The sequence below is a fragment of the Epinephelus moara genome, chromosome 21 (genome assembly GCF_006386435.1).
Source record: "Epinephelus moara isolate mb chromosome 21, YSFRI_EMoa_1.0, whole genome shotgun sequence".
In the NCBI taxonomy this organism is placed as follows: domain Eukaryota; kingdom Metazoa; phylum Chordata; class Actinopteri; order Perciformes; family Serranidae; genus Epinephelus; species Epinephelus moara.
In genome coordinates, this window is record NC_065526.1 from 143,932 (window position 1) to 146,667 (window position 2,736).

At 45.1% G+C, this 2,736-nt stretch overlaps 1 protein-coding gene across 1 annotated transcript in view; it reads left to right on the top strand.

Moving 5' to 3' along the window:
• Window positions 1-2,736, top strand: part of LOC126409115 (cadherin-7-like) — a 59,299-nt gene that overhangs the window by 40,439 nt on the left and 16,124 nt on the right. The window contains exons 6-7 of the mRNA XM_050075052.1: window positions 2,016-2,183; window positions 2,304-2,491. Coding sequence (XP_049931009.1) covers window positions 2,016-2,183; window positions 2,304-2,491 — 356 coding nt within the window. The remainder of the gene's footprint in view (window positions 1-2,015; window positions 2,184-2,303; window positions 2,492-2,736) is intronic.

A 2,736-nucleotide genomic window follows, 5' to 3' on the forward strand; every position in this document is an offset into this window, starting at 1 on the left:
ACACAACACCTGAACATACCTGAACACAACACCTGAACACACCTGAACACAACACCTGAACACAACTGAACACACCTAAACACACCAGAACACACCTGAACACAACACCTGAACACACCTCAGGCATAGTCCAGGTCATGCTCTCATTGGGTGGTTGCTAACTGCTAACAGCTGCTGTTCTTCTTCTTTGAGTCAGCCGCTAACTGCTAGCAGCTACTGTTCTTCTTTTTTGAGTTAGCTGCTAAATGCTAACAGCTGCTGTTCTTCTCTGAGTTAGCAGCTGACTGCTAACAGCTATGGTCCATGGTCTCGTGCTGCTGACTGTCCTCTGCTGTGTCCTGAAAGGACAAACGTCTCTTTCCTTCATTCTGTGATCAGACCTTTAATTTTAATAACAAACCTTTAATAATGAAACTACACGATAACAAGCCCCACCCCCCCATCCCGTCCCTGCAGCATTAACCTATAAGTGAGTCTTAAACATGATGATGGTGAATTAACTGTAGATTGTGTGTGTGTGTGTGTGTGTGTGTGTGTGTGTGTGTGTGTGGATTATGTGATTATAAACAGCTCTCGTCAGTTACAGGTCACATGATGTTTCCCTGCTCACTTCCTGTTAACATCGACATTCAGTCTGACGTCTTCGAGTCATTCTGACTTGTCTAACGGGACCAAAATCAAACAGGATGTTTTTCTGTTCTTGTTCAGTTAAAACCTTATTTATAAGGTTTTGTGTGAACATGTCATCAGACAGAAACTTTATAAAAACTGACAGGTGTTCTAGTTTCTTCTGTCAGTCTGATAGATGTTAAACACCTGTGTGTGGCGCTTGTGTCAGACAGACAGAGACAGAACAGGAGGTCGTTGACACTCATCAGAATGAAATGCTGTCACAGATCTGAATGTTCCATTTTAAACCATGTGTCACACATTTGTTCTAAAATCTGTGGATTACCATCTGAAATCCTCATCTGTCAGTTAAATGACTCTGGATGTGAGAGATTAACATGGTCGTAGACGTATAATACAGAGCGTGTCACAAACTGTCCAGGACCAACCCAGGTTCAAATAAACAGAGAACGTTGAATGGGAAAAAAACTACCTAACTGTGAACACCTGAAGGACTGTGATGTGAGAATATAAAACTTGTCTGAGAGTTTGTTTATAATACTGACAGGTAGGAGGGGACTGAAAATCTTCAGTCCATCATTAATATCAATACACGTCACAAGTGAACAGAGCTAACGTTAGCTCCACCTACAGGATGTGACCTCACCTCAGAGTCTGTCGGAGTGCTTGTGTTCTTCAGGAGCCGCAGCAGGACATCATCATGTAAGGGCTGTGTTTATGATTCTGTTACATGAAGTTTGTTCAGGTGTGTTACTGTGTTTATTACAGCTCAGTCTCACCTGTCCTGCAGGTGTTTTACTGTGTTTATTAAAGCTCAGTCTCACCTGTCCTGCAGGTGTGTTACTGTGTTTATTACAGCTCAGTCTCACCTGTCCTCACCTGTCCTGCAGGTGTGTTACTGTGTTTATTACAGCTCAGTCTCACCTGTCCTGCAGGTGTGTAGCTGTGTTTATCAAAGCTCAGTCTCACCTGTCCTGCAGGTGTGTAGCTGTGTTTATTACAGCTCAGTCTCACCTGTCCTGCAGGTGTGTTACTATGTTTATTACAGCTCAGTCTCACCTGTCCTGCAGGTGTGTAGCTGTGATTTTTAAAGCTCAGTCTCACCTGTTCTGCAGGTGTGTTACTGTGTTTATTACAGCTCAGTCTCACCTGTCCTGCAGGTGTGTTACTATGTTTATTACAGCTCAGTCTCCCCTGTCCTGCAGGTGTGTAGCTGTGATTTTTAAAGCTCAGTCTCACCTGTCCTGCAGGTGTGTTACTTTGTTTATTAAAGCTCAGTCTCACCTGTCCTGCAGGTGTGTCACTGTGTTTATTAAAGCTCAGTCTCACCTGTCCTGCAGGTGTTTCACTGTGTTTATTAAAGCTCAGTCTCACCTGTCCTGCAGGTGTGGTGCGGACAGCTCTACCTGACATGGACCGAGAGGTGCAGGACTATTACCTGCTGATCGTCCAGGCCAAAGACATGATTGGTCAGATGGGTGGTTTGTCCGGAACTACCTCTGTCACAGTGAGGCTGACTGATGTCAACGACAACCCCCCTCGCTTCCCCCGCAGTAAGTCTGACTTTTGAACTGTAGATGTGACATCATCAAAGCACTGATGTGACATCTGAAGGTGTTTCAGGAACCTTTATGTACCTGTGTGATTACCTGTGTGTGTGTCTGTCCCTTCAGAGAGTTACCAGTTCAGGGTTCCAGAATCGACACTGGTTTCAGCCGTAGTCGCTAAAATCAAAGCCCTGGATCTGGACATTGGTCCAAACGCTGAGATGGACTACAGGATCCTGGATGGCGATGGACTGGGAACCTTCAGGATGATCACTGATCCGAACACACAGGAGGGACTGATCACGCTGCAGAAGGTAATGATTTCTTTCCAGAAACTTCTGTCAACTAGAGTTGGACGGTATCCAAATTTTTTTAACGTTAAACCTTCCCCACATTTTCCCGGGGTCCTGGTTTCCTTGTAGCAGGTACTGGTGTCTTTGTAGCAGGTCGTGGTTTCCTTGTAGCAGGTCCTGGTTTCCTTGTAGCAGGTCCTGGTTTCCTTGTAGCAGGTACTGGTGTCTTTGTAGCAGGTCCTGGTTTCCTTGTAGCAGGTACTGGT